Source organism: Enoplosus armatus, chromosome 21 (assembly GCF_043641665.1).
Source record: "Enoplosus armatus isolate fEnoArm2 chromosome 21, fEnoArm2.hap1, whole genome shotgun sequence".
NCBI classification, from domain to species: domain Eukaryota; kingdom Metazoa; phylum Chordata; class Actinopteri; order Centrarchiformes; family Enoplosidae; genus Enoplosus; species Enoplosus armatus.
In genome coordinates, this window is record NC_092200.1 from 6,781,598 (window position 1) to 6,801,496 (window position 19,899).

Genomic DNA, 19,899 nt, shown 5'->3' on the forward strand with positions numbered 1-19,899 from the left:
AGAGTCTGATAGAGTATTGTATCAGCCCAGCAGGTCACAGGGACACACCCAACAGCTCTATTCTCCTCAGTGTGTCTGTCGGACCCTGTTACAGCAATCATCTGTCTGGCGGCCTCCGAGTGTCTGTCTCTTGGCTGGAAAATACGGCTGAGGTCATAATAACCACAAACAGTCGCTCTTTATCACTTTCTGCACACCAGAATGAGGCTTCGTCCTTCTCATTTGGGGCTTTAATTACATGACTTCAAAAGAAATACATTTATTAAAGTTATTTAGTTCATCCACATTAATATCCAGCCATGCAGATGTTTTTGGTTTTATGCGGACAGGTTTTAAGAAACTACATTACATTACATTTTAGTTTAACTACGTGTATTTGACAGTTGTAGTTAGTAGTTGCTGATTAAAATAGTATACAAACATATATCTGTCTTACAAAATGTGTTGCATTATTATTCATGAAACAAGCCAGCAGCATATAAAGCCACAATCTGGTTTTAGTAGTTTTGGTTTCTCTGGGATTTCTGCAGCCAACTGAATACAATGGAGATGGATACAACCGGAATTTTGTTCATGATGCTCATTACATTAAAATATTAAATAAATAAAAATAGAATAATATGTCCACATGTCCAGAAACAATGGATTAGATCTCAAGGCGAGCAGTTTTCACAGGGACTATTTCTTCTTGAGAAAGTAGCTTTTCTAACTTAGCTTAGCTAACATAGCTAACTTTGGATGTGGATTATCCAGAGTAACCGGTAGAGATGCTGCTGTTTTAAATGCATCTTTTTTAATACTGTGACCACAAATTATTCCTTGCAGCTTTATTATGGTGAAAGCAGAAATTAGAGACAAATATCTCAAAACTATCTTCACGGCTAGACACCTCGAGAAAGAAAAAAAGATTTATGTTTGAATTTGACCCTTTAAAGGTGTCCATGAGCTACAGTCTGCACGTAGGCCGTGTCTGGACCCTGTCTGAAGTAACACAATCTGCTGAAGATGCAAACCTGTGAGACATACAGGTGAAAAGCTGCTGAAACTCCAATGCAGGACTGGCCTGATGAGGTTATAGTAATCTGATAGGCCCAATTAGTGCTTGATTAGAGGTTGAGCAGACCGACATAATGAAGTGATCAGACAGACACATTACATTCAACCAGAAAGTCCTGTTCTTCTTATGAGTCTGAGCTCGTGGGAACGCCTGAAGGTTTGTTTTATGGAATTATATTTTCCAGTTGCACGATGACACCTTCTCTTCATGCTTCATTATGTCTTTAGGATAAGAAACTGTCGAGTATCTCACTTCTTCCTGTTTGAGTTTCCTCCTCAGCTCCAGACAGAGCAGACATCCCTGCAGGATAATACTCGGATGAGCATTATCTGCAGACAGCACCACCAAATTTACCCAAACTGCACTCACGACAGGAAACCAGTGATGACCTTCATGTGGGAGGTAAGACAAGAAAAACCTAATTATGGCTTGCAAAATCTCAAGAATGTCACAGGTAAGTGAGCTCAAATCCATTTTTAGCTTTAATATAAACTCCAGCTATGTGGCTTGTCAATACAGACCTGGCATATTTACATATTTAATCTCTCACGAGGAAAGTGTTTTATGGTTGAGGAATGTTTCTCCTGAATTACAGCATGTTTGACATGTTGAGATTCCTCACATTCTCCACCGGTGATAAGCTCAAACATGCCTCTGTGAGCTTTCTGCAGATTTCTGATATAGGCATCCATTCATGGACTACTCACAAAAATAACTGATGGAGATGACATAGATTCACACTTTAATCTATGAAAAGTTTATATTTTTGAGCCACTAGTAATGCTACATAAAAGAGGAAATCTTGATGTATTTCAAAGGTTTTAACATCACCTAATTAAATCACAACGCAGCTCTTAAAGACGGAAATATTCCTCCACATTCACTTTCAGTTGTTTTTATATGATTTAAATAAACCAGAAGCCTGTTGGAGCACATCCTTGTAAATAGTTATGAGTTATAACAAAGATATCTGATTTGTCCAGCTGCCATTTCAATCACTGTTTATTGTTGATGATATTTTCACCTGAAACGCTGATATCATCCCGTTGTTTTTCCTTCAGGAAGTTCCTGCAACTGGTCATTAATTGTTGCTGAGGGGCCAAAGTTTGAGAAAAACAACAAGTTGAACTAATGGCTTTGAGTTCAAGCTACTAAAAGAGGGAAAATAAGCACTGATTGTACATAAACCTCTAATTTCCATATTATCATGTGTACGTCACGTTATTATTTTGCACTGCATTTCACATTGCAGCGTGTTTTGTAGTATTGTCTTGGGGATTGAACTGACGTCAGATTTCTTCCGCTCATTCAGGTGGCGTTGGATTGCAGCAGGTCTTCACTTTCCTAATCAGCTCCTCTGCTCTCTCGTCCAAGCGGGGTCATCCTTCCCTCAGCCGCTGCGCTCATCCATTTCCTTCCAACACCTCAAGATCTGATTTCCATCACTGACTCATAACATTTCCCTCTGCAGACTCATTTCCAAAAAGATGCTCTGTGGTTTTTAGCACCATTATATTTTCAGGAAGTTAAGGGCAGATTAACCCCTCTCAGCATGTTTGCTTGTTTATTACTCACCTTAGTTTCCGAGGCTTTACTGAACAGAAACATGTAAATGCATGCCATCCCCCACAAATCTGATGACTTTGTATTAATCGGTAAAGATGTTAGTTTTTACTTTTCTGTTTATATGTACGTCAGTACAATAAAACAAATGTTGTTCCATAGTATATTAGCTGAAAATCAGCATAATTTTTGCACACTTTGCAGATGTTTTCAATAAATATGCAGTCATTAATGAGGGTGAAACTTCTAATATTAGCAACAATTATTTTTAAAAAGACAGATTTAGGCACAATAACAGATGTGGACATCGACAAACTTCTCTCTGATCGTTGGATGTGATACAACATCTGCCCAAAGCAGTTATTTGCAGCAGGTCTGATCTAGCTTTAAAAGATTGCAAGACTGCATTATTGTAGTTGTATTTATATGACCATTAGGTATTTTTATTTTTTGTATATTTATCTTTGCAGGTAACAATCACGTTGGATCATAAACTCACTGATACAACTGATCGACATGTGCAGGATTGTTTGTTCATTTCACATAAAATTGTGTTTTGTCATTGCTTTCAACCATAGAGATGTGTAAATGTGTTTATTTCACTTTAATGGAGACAAATCTGTGCAGATTTTCAAATGTATACTTTTGGTGTAATTAAAAACCTGTGTGGTCAGTTGAAATGAGGAATATAGTTTTATTGTTGTGTCAGAGGGAAATAAAAACACTGTTGTTTTTTACTGTGTGGGAGCATTAAAGGGGTTCATCTGACATCTTATATCTGTCCAGGACAGAGTTCGACCTCGAGGCTCTGACACAGAAAATATAGGGCAGGGAAGTAAACATTTTCATAAATGGGTAAACATTTGGCAGCCAAAGTCGTATGAGTTTGGAGATATGTCGATTTTTGGACATATTTTTAGAGCCTTTGTGAAATGTTTTAAAATGAAACAGGAAGTTGGGAAGTTTATGCCCCTGGCGCCCACCCGACTTCCCTCTCTGAGCCAAGAAAGACATGAGGATGGAGATAAAACAGTGTGTCAACAGTTGGGTGGGTAGTATAGCTCTGACATTGTTTAATGTAACAGATATTTAAAATCATTAGCAGTCACACACAACAAGATCAGTTTGTCAACAATTATAACTTCTGTTCTGAAGACTATTACAACTGTGTTTTACTACATTATCATTCATGTTGTTACCTTTGTTATAGTTGTTGACAAATACATCGACAAACACTTACATTTGCTTTACGTTATAATGTTTTATAAACCATTTATTATATGTTCATGCTTATAAATGCTAACTAGGGAGACAATGCACTGTTTGACCTCATTTGAGTTTTACCTGTAAATTTGCATACATGAATATGTAATTTATCCAATATTCATATTTTATTTGAAGTTAAATTTATGTTAACTTCCAGGATGCAAAATAGTACATGTTAACACAATATTATAAAATGTTCATCATTGATAAAAACAGGGCAGTTTTCCAAAATAAATGAACTCAACCTGTGTTGACCCCTGATGATGTCACTGAGGGTTATCCGAGGTTACAAACCAAAAAGGTGTCACGTTTTCTGAAAGACACATGCATGGACGGTCTAACAAAAAGTCTAACAAAAAGTTGCTATCAAGTTGCATTATGGGAAGTGTAGTATCCAGTATTTTTGCAGCCTTGACCTATTCTAGGGACCAAATGTCAGTTTACTTTTGACCCTTCCTCATAAAATCTGTCTCAACTTTATGAAAGTGTGATTCTAAATCAATGGATTGGTCTTTTAACACCTGCCATATCAAAAATAATATGGCTTTTTAATTGTTTTAAGCTGTTTATCTTGCCATCTATCTAATGTTTAAGATATTAATAAGGACATGAACATTGTAAGTTGAATTAATTATTTATTGATACATTAGAATTACACTGGAAGACATTTAAGAACACAACTCATCAAAAACAAAATACACAATATACACTTTCAGCAGTCATTATCAAATGTCACGCTGAAATGACTGAAATAAATACAGCATCTTTAGCAGTTTTAGGACAGCGAGCGTCTCTCTCTGTGGCTGCTCTGCTGGTGGAAGCTGCTGCTGCTGGGATCCACTGACTCAGGCCTGTGAGGGCTCGGACCCAGGTACTGTTCGAACTCGCTGCGGTCCAGATCGTACAGCATGTCCAGCTGAACCTGTTCCAGGTAAAACTCCAGGGAGGGCCCAGCAGGGCCCAGCAGGCCCCCGTAGAGCCTGGCCTCCCCCTGATCCACATGGGGGCCTGTAGAGTTTGAGAAACCATACGGCGTGTGCCCGTGCTGACTGCCAAAATACACCTGAGGCTCTGAAGGGTATGCGGGAGGGTTTGGGTACACCTCAGGCGTATTTGGGAAAACGTCTCCTGCTGCTGAGTCTGGAAACACTGGAGTGTTCGAGTAGCTGCTGTGCAAAGAGGTGAAGTTAGCTGGGGAGTTTGGGTAAGTGGGCGTGCTTGGGTAGGATTGCTGCTGGTTCTGGAGCAGGTAGGTGAGGTTGTAGGGCACCGTGAAGCCTGGGCTGCAGAGCGAGGGGAGGGAAGAGGAGGCATCTGCACCCTGAGGCTTGGAGCTCTTCTTCAGCTGCTTCCTCCTGCGGGGCCGGTACTTGTAGTTGGGGTAGTCGATGGTGTGCTGGACCCTCAGGCGCTCAGCCTCCTGCATGTAAGGACGCTTCTCAGCCAGAGACATGGCCTTCCAGGTTTTTCCTGCAGGAACACATGGGGTTAATGATCTGCATACAGTTGACCAATGACAACAATTAAAAACTTACATGTGAACCTTAATCATTTTGAGGCTTTTTATGATACTGAGCTCTTATCAGACCCTTTGAACTAAGATTATAGTGGTTTTCAGCATATGAGACATTCTCTAGGCCAAAGAACGTCAAACATCAAACATTTTAAATATGTTTAGGAGGAAACATAGGGACACTTGGGAAACTAGTCCTATTAATAACAATTTCAGGCTGTTAATCAAAGTCTTACCGAGTATTTTGCTCAGATCCGTGTTCTCCAGGTCTGGGTTAAGATGCGCCAGCCGCCTGCGCTCCTCTTTAGTCCAGATGATGAAGGCGTTCAGGGGCCTCCTGACTCTCTGCTGCGCTGAGGCAGACTTGGCCTCGGGGCTGGCGCAGCTGGAGTCCGAGTTCACGGACAGCGGGCTGGAGGGCCCTGAACTCGGGGAGCGCACCTCGGTCATCTGCTCCCCGTCTGCGGAGCCCGAGTCTTCGCTTTCGAACATGGCGCTGTTTGCGCAGAGCTGGAAGGCGGCGGGGTCGTGGCTGAAACGCATGGTTACAGATGGTGATGATGGGGTTGTGGCTCTGCTGCAGGCCGCTGTCATCCTCCCGGTGAGGCACAGTGACGGATATATGTGGGCGCTCCACCAATAGGAGGCCGGGAGGAGTGGATTTAAGGTGTGAATTCCAGGTGTTTTCTCGGGTCGGTGATAGGCCCATCTGACGCCCCAATCAACGACCTCACGAAACTTCAGATGGGGAGTCATGAGTCTGTAATAATCTACAATCAAGCTGTTATATAATGTAACACCATTTCATCATTTCATCTCCAGATTGAGCCAAATAAGCCATGCAGTGTTTGCCTCTTTATGGTGACATAATTACAGCCTAAAACATATAAACATATAGAGCCACTTCATATTAAGAAGGCTGAACAGCTTGTTTGAGTCTTTTATAGGTTCTCCTGTTTGTATAACTCGAGATTTTAGATCATCTTCTACCCTCCTTTTATTGCTTCAGACAAATATGTTTGCATGTTTTTGTGTTGCTCAGGCTTCTTTTTAATGTTTGTGCAAACAAATTGACAGTCCCTGAAGAATCTGGAGGAAAAATCAGGTTTCAGTTTTGAAAAAACATATTAGGAAAATCAAATTACAGCTTTGCCTGTTGGAGAGAAATGGAATCTAATCAATAGGCCCTGAAAGGCAGGCAGGGTATTGATAGGGGGACATCAAAGTTTTCAGGAGGCAGGGCTGGTTACTAATTACATTGTGGCTCTCAGCTCTTATCGGCCATCCACTGTCTCTATCAAAGTACATTTTACAGGACTGAAACAAACATGATCAAGGCGTGTTTATTACACGATTACCGCACACACAAATATTTGCCCCGCACAAAAAAAACCTGATAGGTGTGTACAAAGGGGCGTGATGAGCTCACCTATAAGACATCAAAACACTGAAACAGCTGCTTCTTACTTTTATCAATCTGAATTAAAGATGAGAAAAAATATAAACCGATGAAACACCGGAGCTTTGGCGCTCAATCAAAGAGACAAAAGTGTATTGAACTAGTGTGTATTGACTCACAGAAACTATCGCAGGATGGCTGCAGCTTTTCTCTTTCAGCCTATAAGTTATATATCTGCAGCATTTCTTCGGGCGGCTCTCCACAAGTGGTGTGCTATTTAAAAATAATGCAGCTCAAAATGACATTTTGAAGGTAAACAAACCCATCAAAAACTTTAACCAGTCATATGAATATTACAAGGAATACATGTAAAATAAGCTATCGCTTGCTTTTGAGTACACAGACACACTTATTGGGGGGTTATTTATATCATAGGAATGTTTTAATTCTAGGAGATTTAGGATTTAAATGCCATGTAGTGCATAAATACCAGAATAAACTCACTTCTGAGTACTAAAAACAAAAAATAATGGCTTTATTTTGGTGACACAAAGCACAATACATAGCCTACATATAAAGTCCCTGCAACGACATTATAATGATTTAAAAAAGTATGATAAACCACTGAAAAGCTCCTACAGGCCAATAAGAATAGCATCGGGATGTTAGACTTAAAAACGACAAAAATAAAGTGATTCAAATGTTGTGTATCCAGCATTAATGATCTCTACAGAAACTCTTCAGGCGTGTGATCCCACTTTAATATAATAGGATGTCATTACAGGTGCTCGCTTCCTCTGTATGGTTTCAATGAATATCTGGCGACAAACATTACACAGACAATAGATTGCCATTATGCTGACAGCGGCGACGTTACATCTGCAATACACGGAGTGACCGAGCCACGGTAATACCTGCACCTGCACTGCTTTGTCCCGGCAGACGAGTCACTCATGCGGCCTCTTTAAATTGTAAATACTGTGTATTATGTTTGGAGCAGAGAGGGTTAATACACAAGGGCAAGCAGGGCAGTTTGGTCGTTTTTGTTGTGATCTAAAAGTGCATTTTACAACAATTTAAACACCAGAAAGTCTCCACTTTTTAAGACTGTAAACTCATGCACACTTTAATATTAACTGAATGTCCTCCGTAGGAGCTTTTTGGACTTTTAACCCTGCAGAAAGAAGTAAATCAGGCCTAATGGAGCTTGATATCTTAATCAAAAAGCCGGATCAATACTGTGACATTGGCAAATTCAATGACAGAACTGATTAAGGCATGTTCTTTACTCTGTGCTCCTCATCTCCCTTCGACAAACAGACTCAAACCGTCTTGTATCAGTCGAAACTGACAGAGTGGCTTTGAGAGGGAGATAACATTTAACATCTCAGGAAATCAATGTGAGCCTGAGAAATTTAGATCTTTATAAATATTTAAGAGAGAACTATTCATCCAAATAAACCGCGGTTCTTTATAGTTTGTTAGTATTTAGTGGAGAGGAGGGGGGGGGGGGGTCTTTCTTCTTCACATGTTGTCAGAATTAGAGGTTGAATCCACATCCGCGGTGCTAAACGGGACGCACGCTCCAACGCTCTGTGAAAAGCACTAATGGATTTAATCAATTAGCTTGAACGACGCAGCGTGAATACAATAACGTCAGTTTCGGCTGAGCCTCTCTGCGAGTTGAGTCGGCTAAATATTAGACAGTGTTTGGGGTGAAGGGGGGAGGTTTAAATCTGGGTTTGAAGTTTGAATATTGTCGTTTTAATGTCTTTAACTTTTCTGTTTGTGCGTTAATTTCCCATCGGGACGTTTATGTGACATCGTTTTGCTGTTGTTATTAAAAAAAAAAATTTGTGCTTTATTTCCGGCCCTATTAATGAATCCTAATCTATGAGGTGACAGTAGGGTATCATTGCATTGTCTGGAGCCAAACAAGCCTGCAGCTGAATGGGCACTATGCTTTCTGAATAGGGATTGTTCTCAGTGGCTTTCTGATCACAATGTGCCATTGTATTGGACAGAACTCATATATGGGACACTCCTCTCCTTCTTCACTGTGGATCAGTGATGGCCAGGCTGGCACAGGTAGAGCTGTGCGCTATAAAGGACCTGCAGGAGATACAGTAACAACTGAGCAGGATTTACAAAGGCCCTGGTGGATTCTCGGCAACTCTGGATGATGTTTGGGTTGAATATTGGCTGGATTTGGAGCTCTTGTCCACAGTCTGACCGCAATGAAAAGGATGGTTTGGATCACCTGAGTCCACATTTTCTAGGTGTGGAGCTGCTGAACACTTGACTCCAGGCTCTTCTCCTCTCTTATTATGGATATGTGCCTGTTTGGTGCAGGATTTGCCGACCTGGAGATGTCTTTCCAAAGAAGAAATAGAGGAAAACTACAGTCTGATAATGAAGCACTGTATTCCAACCTCGGTGCCATCCCACCGACTTTCCTTACAGTGGTTCATTCATAAAGAGCTGCATTGTTTCATAGCTGGAAGGTGTGAAGGGAATATAATACTGCTGTGTCAGGCGACCATGATCTTCGCAGCGAGGGACTGTATTGCATTGTGTTGTATTGTATGGGCACAGCAGGCCAGCATTAAGATATACTCTGTCAAGACTCAGACACCATTCTATGCAGTGGTGTGTGCCCCCACCTCTTCTCCTTAATCACATGTTTGAGCAGACTCAACAGTATAGACCGGGGCCGGGGTCCTGAGCGCTAGCCTCCACACTCCCCGTGTAAACAGCGCCCTGCCCGGCCCTACGTCAGGCCAGCTGAGAGGATTACATGCCCCCTGGTGTAGACAGGCTTAATGTAGCCTCATTAGCAGAACACAATGATGCCCCCACCTCTGAGCAGAGATAACAGGCCGGGCTCAGCCAGACTTCAAACACAGCTCAGACCTGCAAGCCCAGGTGATGCAATGTGCAGGATGCAAAGCCAAAAGAGAACTGAGGCCTTTTGCACTTTTGCACTGGTTTTATTCATCTCACATCATTTCAGGGCTGAAATTATTAGTTGATTGACCAAGTTTTGACAGTTGATTAATCATTTATCACATTTATTGAGCAACCAAACATTCACTGTTTACTGCTTTTCTGTGTTTTACATAATTGTAAATTTGTGTTTTGGATAAAACAAGCAATGTGAAGACGTCACCTTTCGCTCTTTGAACTCAAGCAGGCCTCTTTGAACGGGACATTTGTACGATACAACTGAGACGTGAGAGGATGAAATCAAATAATTAAATTAAGAAGTAAGAAAAATAAATAGTGAGTAAATAATAAAAAAGTTAGAAAAAAGAATATGAGAAAAAGTGTGAGAAAGGGGATTAAAATACTTTTACAGATAGTATGTCTCAAGGATTTTATGAAGATAATTGATTGATTCGTGGCTTTTTACTATTTTCTGTCATTATTTAGACTAAACAATGAATCAGTTAATCTTAAAAGTAATCAACAGACTAATGGATAATGGAAATAGTCAATAGTTGCAGTCCCCATCATTTTAAAATCCAATATGAATTATTATTTAGTTGACAAATGACTAACAATGAAGACTTAGTCGTGATAAACAGGTCAAGAATTTTGATTCATTCAAGAAAACATCCTTTAAATCTTCAGTCTGGCTCTTTTGTCCATTAAACTGTCGTCACGCTGCTCTCTAATTGCATTGAATCATGCAGACTTGCTCTGACTGAGACTGGCTAACGAGGCAAAGCTCCACTCATGGTGGAAAAACAGCACTATTCTTTGTAAATTAGGAATTGTATTCCACCACTGATAAGAGTCTCATCTGAGGAATTGAATAAGTCTTCCAGGTCTCTTATTGCCTGGACAGCTGAGCTTTGGATGTTAGTGGCTTATTGCCACAGCAGGGTGTTTATTACATCCATGTTTTTGGACACAGCTTGTCTTCAAGTTCCCCTGCAGCATATATGTATGTATCCACACCGTCTCTCCTCAGCAGACAGCTGCATTTAGCTGTAATTAGCCCTAATTATTAACTGGAACTAGACTGAGACCTGTGAGACACCGTGATATCTATGTCTGTCTTAAATGGCTCATTCAAGGCAGCAGATAACCAAAACAATCTGGCCTGCTCAGCTCCAGCAGCAATGCTTGAATGTTTAATTAAATAGTGTGAACTGGTTAGACTCAGACATTAGATTATTTGGAGCAGAAACCAGAGATAAAATGCTTTCCTAAAACAGACTGACAAATCTTTTTAGCCAAAGTGAATGAACTGTAATTGACAGAGAAAATACTTTGATTTGATTTCTTTACTCTTTTCTGCAGCCACACATTCACAGAGTTGCTGTTTGTGCCTTTCCACAAACCGTTAGCTCACTCTTTTTCTCTCTTGTGCTCGTCTGAGACCTGATACGAATTCAAAAGGATCTGCTGCTTTGAAGATAAGCACTGTAGTTCTGCCATAAACAATGATTGTGCTGTTTCTTTCCTGTGGCGTGATTTATTTAAAGTATTATGCTGTAAGGATTTGGGCCGGTTTTCCTGGCAGGGCCGGCTGTGTACGTATCCACTACTTGTGTGGTTTATTGGATACTTGAGATTCAGGAAAACACTCATTTTCAAATAGTGTAAGGAACTCCCCTTAAAAATACAGTTTTTCTATTAAACACAAAAACTGACTGAATAAAATCCCTTATATGTAACTCAGTTTGGTGTATCACTTTTTATTTTTATTCCCGCATAATTGAGACCTGCCTACCACTAACTAACATGGGGGGACTTACAAACACAATGCTCGTAGTGTTCCACACACAAACATATGCTTCCTTTGATAAAGTGTTTTTATACCAGCAGAAATTCTATGGCAGCGTCCCTTAAGACAATATCTGCGTAAAATACCAAGTTATTTATAGTGAGTGTGCCATTTTGACTTCAAAAAATAAACACGAGCGTAATGGAGAGTTCAAATACAAGCCAAAACCTACCCGAGTATATTCTGGTACAGGTGTAAATTGCTTTTAAAACGTTGATTGTGATCTCTCAAAATCTTGATGAGAATCTACATTACAACCACCTGCCTATCACTTCAAAATCTCAACACTGTGAACTTAAAAAAAAAAAAAAGAGACTGGAAATATGTAAACTCAGTGAAAGTGTGAACTTTGGGAAGGTGAGTGACATTCTTAAGTGATAAACATGAAGGTTAGTCTACGTCACGGTCGTTTCCTCAGATATCAAAGCATAAACATTTATTCATGACATTTTCATGTCTCTAAAGCATAACCGGGCAAAGCTGTATGTATGTGTTTGCCTGTGATTGTATTCCAAGAGGGGGGTGAGAGGGATCTTTTGAACGTCCACACCAGGATACAGCTGCCTATGACTAATTTCAAACTCCCCTTCTAGGGCCTAGGCAACCCATTTGACAAGTAACACACATCACTAGGCATCTGTTTCCTGTTTTCATTCTTTGAGTTATCTTATTTGCCTTATTTCCCCCTCACCTGTTACAGTTCACGTTCCTTCCATCATGCCGCACAGGCCAGTTGTGCTTCGACACGAGGCCGTCAGACGTCAGCCACTCGGGAGCAAAGAAATAATAATGAATTACACCAAAAATGAATTCCTTCTATTGACATGACTACACCAATGTTAGAAAATGTAGTTTTCAAGATAAAGTTTAATGACAATACTTCATTCTTAGACACAGAATGCCGTTTTTCCACATTTTTTAATATAAAATGGAAACATGTCCAAGACTTTTTTTACACGTTTTTAACATCCAAAACTCAGTATTTTTGATTTTTGTACATGAGATACTGTACATAAACATTTATTATTCCTCACACCTATGAACTGTAATATTTCAGAAGTTTCTCATCAGTGGGTTTCAGAATCTTCTTCTCCGGCATGTTAACGACCCAGCCTGGAGCGAGGCCAAAGAAGATCTGTCGAACATCCTTCCTCATGGAGAGCATGTGATACAGTTCATCCTTTGAAATGTCTGGCAAAATATATCCATACTTCTGTGCCAGGGCTAGTCGGGCCTGCCGGATCTTCTCTGGGTCTGCCAAGTAACCCCGGTTTTCAGCATCTGTGTAATAAGGGACCATAGCCTCCCCTGGTAACATTCGCTTTGGAATAGGCTGCCCACGCATGAAGAATGGGACAGGCTTGATGAGAATACCTGCAAAAAAAGGAGAATATTTTAAGGTTTATTATCTTAAATACACAACAAGAGCTTTAATGTGGGTGAGTGCAAAAGACTGATCATTCATTAGTTACCAAGACTTATAGGATCATAGAAACTGGTAGTGATGACCCCCCCGTTCCTCTCAATAGCAGCTACAGCTCCCTCAGAAGCTCTCTGAACCTCAATGTTGATTTTTGCAGCAAAAATGTCGGCACCCTGGAACGGAGAATACACAGAAAAAGGTGAACTTGTGTTAGAGCAGGGTGAAAATAAAAACAGGGGTCAAAAACTCCAACTGTGACAGAATGACAACATTATTATGTGGCGCCACCTACTGGTACAAGATGATCCAGAGCCACAGAGTCACCCATTGTTTTGAATCCTGAATACCTGACGTCATTATTCAGCAATTAAAACACGCACTTAGGACCATTTTATGTTTTACATTGGAATGGTTGTATATCCTAATTGTAATCAGATCACTCAACAGGTTGTTTTGACACAAATCAAAACAAAACTCTAGTGTTGACATTGAAATTAAGTTCTTTCTCTCTCCAAATCCATAATTTGCTGTCAGAATTGTGCCTTCTCCCTGTAGCTTCATATAAATTATTTAATATATATGTTTATAGTAACAATGAGGCACACTGGCAACTCCTATGGTGAAAATACTTGTTTGCAAAAAAAAGCTGCTTTATATTCTACAGCTACACTTGGTACAGTAATTTAGTAATATGGCCATTTCTCAAGCCTCATTGAACATAAAACAAGGAATAAGAAGAAATGACTGGACCCTCTATCCATCTCCTAAACCTACTTATCAAGGCCAGGAGAAATAAGTAGTTCCCTTAAGTTTTGTAGTAACACATAAAGCCTCCAGGAAATAGAGATTATTTTCTTTTGACAAAAATGACAATATTTCCCAATTTAGCCAAAACATAATCCAAATCCTTTCTCTAATCTTGTTTCTCCCACTGATACTGAATGCATTCCCACAACTTTAAAGAGATAAGGCAGTAACTTAAATTGTTTTTCTCAGAGAGAGTGTTAAGTGTTTTTTTAACCTTTGGAGATGAGTGAACAACTTTCTGACTCTAATCCATGCTCGGTGTGAAAGAGTCTCTAAGCATGCAGCGAGTACCTCATCTACGAGCTGGACTCCATAGTCTCTCTTCAGAGGCTGGATTGTCACTCCTCTGGCATTGACTAGCTGGGTCAGGTCTATGGGCTGGGTTGGGTCGACTCGTCCCAAATCAATCAGGTACTGCAGTCGTTTCAATGAAAGAGGCTGGTACTGAGAACGGCGGCTGAGGAAGAGCACACAAACATTGTTGTTAATTGGTTAAAATAATTTGTGATCACCAGAATCTGGTGCTCAGCGTGGCAAAAAATAACAAATGAAGATATAATACAAAAATCATCTGTCATCTGTGCAACAACTACAACATAAATGCAGTATGTAACAACACTAATACTACATTTACTACTGGACACTATGATATATGTGGTTGGTCATTCATTCATGAGCAGTTGATTGAAATATTGGCAAAGTAGTGCCAAAAAAACAAATACCCTAGTTGTGAAAGCTTGTAAGAGAAATGCACCAGTTATTTTGTGACAAACTAAAAGGAGAAAAGCATAAAGGGTATCTTCTGCTAGCATTTTAATGACAACTTGTTATCTGTGATCTATTTGTTAGTGTAACGTTAACTAACAACAAATAGTACATTTTACTCGCCAAACACTCACTTGTTAGTTTGAAAGGTGGACAACAGAGTGACAAGCTTTTACCTGTGTCCTTCATTGTAGCCATATTTAGGAATGACCAGGTAAAAGGGAGTCTGACCCCCCTCAAATCCCAGCCGAGGCCGGGTGCCTCTCTGTCGCTGTCCTTTGTGTCCTCGGCCGCTTCTGTTGCCACCATGCTGTCCTCTGCCCGGACGTTTATCCTACAATTAAAGAAAACTTGAGCAACTTTATGCTAGCTTGCTAATGTATCATCTTATCAACACCACTGACAGATGGTTAGCATTTGTCTCCACTGGCTAACATAAGAAGCTAACCAGCTATGTTAGCTAAGGTGCGCTGTTAAAGATAACTGTAATAAAGAAGAAAGCTTACAACTTACCGCCTTTTTGGATCCCGGTTCAGGCCGCAAGTTTGCTAAAGTTATCCGCGGCAGATTCTGCAAAACATCTAACGCTTTACCACCAGGTTTTTTGGGCAAAGACATGTTTCTGTTGCTCACATGTCAAAGATAACCAAACCAAGGACATACAGGTCACGTGACTGGGGTGAGCGGAAGTACTTCTTGTTAGCTCGGCGACATTTCAAAATAAAAGCACGGTAGTCAAAATGCACCAGATAAACTGTTGCACTGTGACGCATTTTAGGTCGGATTTCATGCATGTTTGGTGAATGTCGTTAACTTATTATTATCATAAATGTAGTAAAGATTATTTATAAAGAAATCACTTATTAAAAGTTTAATCGGTAAACAGAGCAAATAAAAAAAGCTTTTTTTTTCTAAAATCTGTGTCAAAGGTCACGACACAATATGCTACATGTTTAATCCATATATCTAATATGTAATTTATTACTTATATTGTTATATAATGTAATTTCTGAGGTGCCGAAGTGAGCTTTGCTGTCATTGTTGAGGATTTAAATTATTAAAGCAGCTTTAATTGACATTTCATCGAACCAATCGCTGCTTTGCATTTTTAAAGGACCTCCGATGACAGCCAATCACGTAGCGGAGGGGGCGGGACTACGAAGCGCAGCTGGCGAGTAATGTGTTAGCTGTTAGTGTGATCCGGCGGTGTATTATTTTCCACAAAATTCAACTTCCTAAAATAAATTCACGACTGCCAGTGGCAATACGAGGCGGTGGTACCTTGACCTCCATATCCGGTCGACATTTGTCCTTCAACTGTTTGGCATTTGACAGCTAGAGTTGGACCAAGATCGACACAGATTGGTAGTTGCGGATATCGGTATTAGCTAACAGTAGCTAACTTGTCCCTACATATCAGCTGCCTCAGCGCTGTATGTGCGGCAATAACATGTCAGCGCCTTTACCTGCCATTGTGCCTGCTGCCCGGAAAGCCACTGCGGCGGTGAGTTAACCAGGCAACACTAACTAGCTAGCTAGTTAGTTGAAGGACCAAAAGCAGCTGTAGGGTCCAATAACTACCAGCTAACTAACGTTACATATATAACTGCGGCCAAATTCTGACATGCTGTGCTAGCTGTATTAGCTGCTCTGCAATTATGTGTGTTTGGATTTTACAGGTGATCTTTCTGCATGGCCTCGGTGATACGGGGTACGTGAAGACAGCTTTTTTTTTTTCTATCTCTGGTGCAAAATTATTGTTGTCTGTCTTTCCATAGGGAGTATGTAAACTGATTTAATTGTCAATATGACAGGCACGGCTGGGCAGAAGCTTTCGCAGGCATCAGGATACCACATGTGAAATACATCTGTCCACACGCGTAACTATTCACTTTAACAGCTTTAACATTTTACACAGGGTGTCTGCAAGTGCTGGAAAAGTCTTAAAAACTTCATATAGTTTTTAATGTCTACATCTTCCACTGTAATTGTAAACTTGTTGACACTCTGTTTACACTCTCAGCAACATTCATATGTTTTGTGCAGTTAAGCCAAATTATGACGTTACTTTTCTGCAATGATTACAGTCCCACCATGCCTGTTTCTTTGAACATGAGAATGTCCATGCCTTCTTGGTAAGTGTCACAGTATTTGAACATATTTGAATATACATTGCAGTTGTCACGTACGCAATGAGCCTTGCATGTTTTTTTTTCTTCTCACGTATAGGTTTGACATCTATGGGTTGAGCCCAGATGCAGATGAAGATGAGAGTGGTATCAAACGAGCGTCAGAGAACAGTACGTCTGTACATTTCAATGTAACTTCGTACTCATGTTAGGAATGTGCTGCCTTTTTGTTTGAGTTACATTGAGCCTTGTGCAAGTCAGATTTGAAGTGTTTTCTTTAATTTCTCTGCAGTTAAAGCCTTGATAGACCAAGAAGTGAGGAATGGAATACCTTCCCACAGAATTATCCTGGGTGGATTTTCACAGGTAAGTGTGGCATGTGCGCAGATGATGCGTTACATAACACTGTTTTTACTGTGATTCACCGCGATTCACCGCTTATGTACTTCTCAAGTGGCAGAGTCTCAAAATATAAATTTTTGCACTTAATTAAATGCTCCAAAACACAGGTCTACCATCATAGCATGCTTCCAGAAAAATGTTGATTATTCAAACTGCTACTTTGGAGTGAACAAACTCAACATGGAGTGATTAATACTGATAAAAAATTAGGAGTGTGACTATTCATTAGAATAATTGTACAGTAACTTCTATCACAAAACTGTTTAGGCCATTCCTTCAGTTGATAGAAATAAATAAAATCAATAGGAGTTGTGTTGTAGGTAATTGATTTAAAAACTTGGGAGTACAGTTAGCATCTAAATCCACAACTCTCTAATGTTATTCAAAGTAAAGCACATGAATCAAACACATTTAAATGAGTGGAATTACAAGATTTGGCAAAAATGGTGTGTAAGATTCAAGCAAAAGTTTGACATTTTGGGAAATACTTTTATTGGCTTTTTGATGAGAGAGTTAGCTGTGAAGATTGATACCACTCTCACATTTGTTCATTAAATATGAGTACATCCAGCAGCTGGTTAGCTGAGCTTAGAAACAAGGAAACAGCCAGCCTGGCTCTGTCCCAAAGTAACAACATCCACCCACCAGCTAAAGTTCACTAATTAACACGTTATATCTCGTTGGTTTAATCTGTACAAAAAACAAAGTGTAAGAATGACAATTCGGTGGGTGGGTTATGTGCAGGATTATTTCTTGTCTCTGAGCAGTTGCCAGGCAACTAGCAGAGACTCCAGGAAGTTACTGTGCATCGCCAAGAAATAGTCCGGCACGTAACCCCCTGAACTTTCAGAATAGACACACAAGGTCAGTACCAAAATGAGAACTTGAGAGATTTGTGACTCAACAAATCACATCTGTCAGTGTGGCTTTGCTCAGTTCTAGCTCTGCAGCAACACAGACTTTTACTTACATATCGATAAATCCCAAATTGGTTTCAGTTTAAAACACAGAGAATTTTTATGCATTTTTTTTAATGCAATAGGAACCTGAAATTACCTCCATTCTTTGCTTTTATGATGCTGATTATTTTAGGCTTTTTGTGTCTGTTGATGATAGGCACAAGAGATTTGTAACAAGGATTTATTATTTTTCAAAGTGTTGGGTTTGTTCTTTCCAGGGCGGAGCATTGTCTCTCTACACGGCTTTGACAACTCAGCAGAAGCTAGCTGGAGTGGTCGCTCTGAGCTGCTGGCTCCCTCTCCGCAAGTCCTTCCCTCAGGTAGAAGAAACATGACGCCCACCAGATTTCACCAGCACTTTCCCGATTTTTAGTTTTTAGAAGTAATTCAGTAAAAACTATAAAAAATAGAAGTTTAAAGGATGTTTTCACCTGAAAGTTCAAATTCACCATCTTGTTTGTTAGTTGAAATTGAATGTTGTTCCACGCACTAAAATACCCCCAGTGTTCATTTTAATGAGAACTATTCCTTTAATTGAATTTCCGGTTTAGGGATATCCCATAGCCAAGTCATAATCTGTCATAATCAGATAATAAGAATAATCCTAATCTCTTCTATTCTCAGGCTTCTGCCAGCAGCGCTAACAAGGACATGCACGTCCTACAATGCCACGGGGATGCCGACCCCCTGGTCCCCTTTGTATTTGGCAGCCAGACAGCAGAGAAGATGAAAAGCCTCATCAATCCAGCCAACGTCAGCTTCAAGTCGTATCGGGGTCTACCTCATAGCGCCTGTCCAGAGGTCAGTGCAGGAAAAGTCACATTTGACTCTGGAGCTCGAGTTGCGTTCTGTATTACATGTATATTTTGTTTTATTTTGCATCCGTGCAGGAAATGGTGGATATCAAACGATTCATAGAGAAGCAGCTTCCTCCCATCAGTGATGAGTGAACTCGGGTGTAGCCGCACACCCGCACAGCACCATCAGAGTCCTTTGGGTTGGACTCCAGTGACCGTGGACACGAGGAACCACAGACTTTACTTGACAATAAAACCACGCTGCTAGTCATAGAGCCAGACTTTACTGGGGCTACACGTTAGCCCGGGAGAGGCATGACTGAAACGATGCTGCATCCTTGAGCCACACACAGTCCTTACAGTAGAGTAACATTAGTTGCTTGATTGTAAAGCTATTTGCCATTGAGACAAGCCATTTATTGCAGGAAACGTTTGTATTGGAATAACTAGGGCTATACTTTATGGTTTAATTCCTAATATCTCACAATAAATGGCCTGTTGTTACATGTTACTTTTTATTAATGTAGCCTAGTGAAACAAGTTTATTAGTCGATAAATAATCGATAACTAATTTAATTAAGAAAATTCATCAAGCAAAAACGGCAAACATTTGTTGCTTCCAGCTTCTCAAATTTGAGTATTTGCTTCTTCTTTTTTAATGATTGTAAATCTAATGTTTTTGGATCAACTTGGAGTTAATAGTTAATTCTAATGGAAATAATTTGCTTTTGCATCTCTAATCTGTAGAATCTTTCATTATTTATATAAATCTTAACATAAATCCTTTTCAAACAAAGCACATATGCAAGAATTACATTAAAAATGTGACATTAAAGCAGCTTAATATGTGATCCACATATGAAGCATTTCTAATTATACATGTGAAAGAATAAAACCTATGAATGTTGACGACACACGAGAGCAAAAACAACATACGATTGTGCTTTATTTAATTTGTGAGAATTCAAATAGCTATTTCACACAAATTCCTTTTTTAAATACACAAATGTATCAGTGGTCATGG

The 19,899-nt window shown here is 39.9% G+C and overlaps 3 protein-coding genes across 6 annotated transcripts; 1 reads left to right on the top strand and 2 right to left on the bottom strand.

Moving 5' to 3' along the window:
* Window positions 1–4,661: 4,661 nt before the first annotated feature.
* On the bottom strand, window positions 4,662–6,108 carry sox32 (SRY-box transcription factor 32). The gene is given in 3 exon segments (XM_070928439.1): window positions 4,662–5,356; window positions 5,636–5,976; window positions 5,978–6,108. Coding segments are annotated over 3 exon segments (1,167 nt in total).
* A 6,391-nt stretch (window positions 6,109–12,499) lies between these two features.
* mrpl15 (mitochondrial ribosomal protein L15) lies at window positions 12,500–15,235 on the bottom strand. The gene is made up of 5 exons (XM_070928340.1): window positions 15,102–15,235; window positions 14,765–14,922; window positions 14,115–14,280; window positions 13,066–13,189; window positions 12,500–12,967 (listed from the first exon to the last, which is right to left on the bottom strand). Exons 1-5 carry the CDS (start codon window positions 15,204–15,206, stop codon window positions 12,630–12,632), a joined length of 891 nt encoding a protein of 296 aa, XP_070784441.1. The 5' UTR covers window positions 15,207–15,235; the 3' UTR covers window positions 12,500–12,629.
* Window positions 15,236–15,795: 560 nt separating this feature from the next.
* On the top strand, window positions 15,796–19,379 carry lypla1 (lysophospholipase 1). 4 transcript variants are annotated; one of them, XM_070928119.1, is made up of 9 exons: window positions 15,796–16,092; window positions 16,268–16,299; window positions 16,403–16,468; window positions 16,676–16,723; window positions 16,818–16,888; window positions 17,010–17,083; window positions 18,297–18,398; window positions 18,703–18,879; window positions 18,969–19,379. In XM_070928119.1, the coding sequence occupies exons 1-9, from the start codon at window positions 16,024–16,026 to the stop codon at window positions 19,026–19,028; spliced, it is 699 nt and encodes a 232-aa protein (XP_070784220.1). In that variant the 5' UTR covers window positions 15,796–16,023; the 3' UTR covers window positions 19,029–19,379. The 4 variants fall into 4 exon arrangements, with proteins under 4 accessions (XP_070784220.1, XP_070784221.1, XP_070784223.1 ...); XM_070928120.1 differs by having other exon boundaries at window positions 18,727–18,879; XM_070928122.1 differs by lacking the exon at window positions 18,297–18,398.
* The last annotated feature ends 520 nt before the right edge of the window (window positions 19,380–19,899 follow it).

Excerpts from the sequence above, each read along its gene's own strand:
- mrpl15 (XM_070928340.1), bottom strand. The coding sequence starts at position 15,206 with ATGTCTTTGCCCAAAAAACCTGGTGGTAAAGCGTTAGATGTTTTGCAG. Across the intron at positions 14,923-15,101 it reads AACCGGGATCCAAAAAGGCG|GATAAACGTCCGGGCAGAGG; the intron begins GTAAGTTGTAAG and ends CTTTAATTGTAG. Across the intron at positions 14,281-14,764 it reads GGCTACAATGAAGGACACAG|CCGCCGTTCTCAGTACCAGC; the intron begins GTAAAAGCTTGT and ends GCTCTTCCTCAG.
- lypla1 (XM_070928119.1), top strand. The coding sequence starts at position 16,024 with ATGTGCGGCAATAACATGTCAGCGCCTTTACCTGCCATTGTGCCTGCT. Across the intron at positions 16,093-16,267 it reads CCCGGAAAGCCACTGCGGCG|GTGATCTTTCTGCATGGCCT; the intron begins GTGAGTTAACCA and ends TGGATTTTACAG. Across the intron at positions 16,300-16,402 it reads CATGGCCTCGGTGATACGGG|GCACGGCTGGGCAGAAGCTT; the intron begins GTACGTGAAGAC and ends TCAATATGACAG.